This window comes from Pteropus vampyrus, unplaced genomic scaffold, assembly GCF_000151845.1.
Source record: "Pteropus vampyrus isolate Shadow unplaced genomic scaffold, Pvam_2.0 Scaffold72, whole genome shotgun sequence".
NCBI classification, from domain to species: Eukaryota; Metazoa; Chordata; class Mammalia; order Chiroptera; family Pteropodidae; genus Pteropus; species Pteropus vampyrus.
The window spans coordinates 4027680-4031306 of NW_011888853.1; the positions used below are offsets into that span (position 1 = coordinate 4027680).

General features: G+C 56.3%; 1 protein-coding gene across 1 annotated transcript in view; it reads right to left on the reverse strand.

Moving 5' to 3' along the window:
- SOCS3 (suppressor of cytokine signaling 3) overlaps window positions 1-3072 on the reverse strand; it is a 6531-nt gene extending 3459 nt beyond the window's left edge. The window contains exons 1-2 of the mRNA XM_011362086.2: window positions 2698-3072; window positions 616-693 (exon numbers count right to left, since the gene is read on the reverse strand). Of these exons, the coding sequence (XP_011360388.1) occupies window positions 616-693; window positions 2698-3072 (453 nt within the window). The remainder of the gene's footprint in view (window positions 1-615; window positions 694-2697) is intronic.
- Window positions 3073-3627: the final 555 nt, after the last annotated feature.

Below are 3627 nucleotides of genomic sequence, written 5' to 3' on the forward strand. Positions count from 1 at the left end.
GCAGCGGCCCCTCCCCCGCGAGCGCTCCGCCCCCAACTTCTCATTCACACTTTCCCCCCTCCCTTCTAAGAAGGCCGGTTTCTGGCAGAGGCGGGGGCGCCGCTCCCGGAGCGCGGGCAGTTCCAGGAGGCCGAGCAGGAGAGGCTCCCGGCTCCCCTTCCCTTCTTCTCGGACCTCGCGGGGACACCCCCCTCGCCCCCACTCGGGCCCGCCCGAGGTCCCGATCGCGGCCCCAGGAGGCCCCGGCCTGCCTCAAAGGAGGGAAGTGGAGACACCCCAAAGCCGGGCCGCCAAGCTCGGGCCGGACCTGGCAGCTGGAGGGGGTAGAGGCGCACGACAGTCACCTGTGGGCATGTCCCCGAGGCGAAGCACGAGTCCCAGGGGTCGAGGGGACGCAGCCTGCGTGGCAGCTGTCTGGCCTCAGCCCATCGGCCCATTGCCAGGTTCTCTGCTGACGCTGACAGGGGAGCCGCCTCCCACTACCAAAAAGCCAAAAACAAATAAACAACAACCGCTTTCACACATCTGGGACTCCAAACCTGCGTGGCGCGGTGTGGGTCCGGCCAGGCGCTCCTACGCGGCGGGACTGGCCAAAGCGGGGAGAGGTGGCCGCACCCTGCGCCCCGCGTCCGCCAGAGGGCGCCCAGGGCTCTCGTAGGTGGAATGGAGTTTGGTGTTGCTCCCCCGCAAGCCCTGGAATGGAAACGCGAGGGGGCGGTGGGGATGCCGGCTCAGAAGCTGGGGCGGGGGACTTCATGGGAGACCGAGGAGAATTCACTCCGCCGTCTGGAATTAGACCTAGGAACTGAAGTCCAGCAGGGGAAAATTTCCAGAAAGCGGTTTTCAGGAATTCGGCCCCGCACAGCCTAGAATGTGTTCCCCCACACCTCTGAGCGTGGGGGTCGAGTATCTCCTCGGGGATGAGAAGACCAGATGATTGAGGAGAACTATGTCCTTGGTCCCGATGGCACGAATGTGGGAGGTTTGGGCTAACCAGGGCCGGCTTTACGAAGGATGAAAGGTTTTGCAATCTGTCCCCAAACAGGCAGTGGGTTGCCGGAGATACCTGAAAATCGGCTTGATTGGTACTTAAATTGTCACCTCTCAGGACGCAGGGGCTGTGGGCTTTGGGCCCTGCCCTCGGGACTGAAGATAATGAACGGGAAAGCAAGGAGAGGCGGACCACACCGGACAGCTCCGGGGTCTCGAACGGAGAGACCTGGTCCCTTTGCTTCACAGGGAGCACTTCGGCACCTCACTGCCCTTGCAGCTGCGTCCTCGCCTCTCTCCCTACAGAGGCCGGAGAACTCAGGGAGGTTTGGGTAGGACACTCGACCTCTCTGGGATTCAGTTTTGCCATCTGCAAAAGAGAAATAATAACCTTTTCTCATCGGAGATCTGAGGTTCAAAAAGAAAACGAGAAAGATTCTGCACGTCGAAGTCTGATAGAAATGGAAGCAATTCGGTCCGCCTCTCCCTTCCGATTGTATCGGGAGGACAGTCGTAAGGAAGAAGTCTTTACTGCGGCGCAGGGAGAAATTGACTCATTTAACACATTTCACAGGACCTGGGCTCTTGTAGCAGGCATTGTGCTGGGCATTGAACTAGAATGATGAATAAGACCCGGTCTCTGCCCTCACAGTGCTTGCAGGCTAATGGAACGGATTCTCCTCTCTGTAATCAGGAGCCCATTCTTTTTCTCATCCATTGATCACACAGTTCTGTGCTGAGCCCTGTGGAGGACAAGGAGGACTCACAAGGAATAGCCCTTGAGTTAATGGATGAGAAAGTGCTTTGTAAATTATAACGCTCTGACACAAGTCAGGTTCATTCATCCATTCCACGAACCCTCATCTAGTGACTGCTTTTGCCAGGCAAAGTGCTGGGAAGACAGAAGCGCTGGGTGTATCCTGCAGGGAGACAGGCGAGGCAAGAGACATGTGCACCCCCCCCCTTCCACCAAGGGATGGGTGCTATGAGAAAAAGGTGGGTGTGATTGTGACCCCATGAGACTGTGATAGTTCATTTTGAAGGGGTAGAGGTAGTTTGAAGTAGAGAGAGATAAGGAGGAAGAAACAGCCCCGGAGCCCCGGGAATCCCAGTCTGGTTACCTGTGAAGCAGGTAAGTCTTAGCGTCAACAGTGGGGTACCCGAGGAAGCCTGGGCTCTGCAGAGGGCCAGCACCAAAGGCTGTACGGCTGGCAGGGAGCTTAGAGTGGGCCCACGAGCACAGAGATGATTTGAAGAGCAGAGAGAAGGGGCAAGGTCATCAGGTGTACCCAGGACCCTAAAGGGAATGCCCCAGATGAAGGTCGGGGCGTGCAGCAGGAAGGTGAGCTGGGCTCCCTGTGTACTGACTCGGGAGACTGAACTGCTGCCCAGGATCTACTATTGGTGGCTATATGACTTTGGGCAACTTGCTTCCCCGGCCATGCCTCGATTTCTTTACTTGTAAAATGGGCTGATAATAGTACCTACCTTATCCAGTAGTCGTGAGGACTAAATGAGCTAATGCATGCGAAATGCTTAGAATAGTGCCTTGCACATATTAAGTGCTCAATGCACGTTAGCTATAATTGTTTCGAAAACATCGGGGAGCCTTTGGGGAGAGAGAGGAGGGGAGAGCTGAGCCTCCGCAGCTGAGCTACCAGGGGATAGATGTGGCCAGGAAAACTTTACGTTTTGAGAGCTGCGTACCTCCTGCGTGAGACATATTTCAAAAAGCTGCTTATCTTCAAACAGTTCAGCCAGCCCGGTTTCTCTTGGGGTTTCTAACATCTCCAGTAGTTTCCCATCGCCTCTCCATGCTAAACCTCTCAGGGACTGTGTGTCGAAGGCCCTCAGCTCCATCTGGGCTTCATCAGCTGCCCCTGGCCCCCTGACACCTTGCGCTGCAGCCATACAGAGCTCCAGGCTGTCTCCGAGATGTTTCCCAGACCGGGGACTTTGCGCGTTCGCTTCCCTCTGGGTGGAACTATCTTCCGCGCCTTGGCTGATTCTTACTTTTTCTTTAAGATTTGGCAGAGGTTGGATCTGAACTTCCAGGGTAGCTCTTTCCACATTGACCAACATGCTCTAACTGCTTGTCCCGTGAGAACCTTGAGGAAACGGACTCTATTTGATGTTTTCTTTGTAAGCCTTGAACTTGGTACATGGAAAGTGCTCAGTGAATCTCTAAATAAGGGGTTGTGTTGCCTTCCGTTTTCCATCGCTGTTAGATCCCACCAGCCACATCGGCTTCTCCCTGCAGAGCCCGGGAGCAGCTGTACGGACGGGACAGAGGGTGGGCGTGTGGATTGGTGGAGATCAGTAGGCCGGTGAATCTGGAGACAAAGGGAGTGAGGACTCGAACTTTACTGACGAAGTCAGGGAGGAGACACAGGGCCAACGGGGGCACACTCCAAGGGGCCTGCTTCCAAGCGAGAGAGATGCCCGACCCAGGGCGGGCCCAGGGTAATGCCGTCTTGTCTCTCACCGCCCCCATCTGCTGGGAGCTGGAGGCCAGAGAGGCGTCACCCCGGTCTGGACCCTCTGCCCAACCCTGCCGATCTCCTCGTGGAGAGATTAGGAGCCTCCTGCCTTTTCCTAATCGCTTCCTTTGCAGAATTTCTAGGAAATCAGAATCCC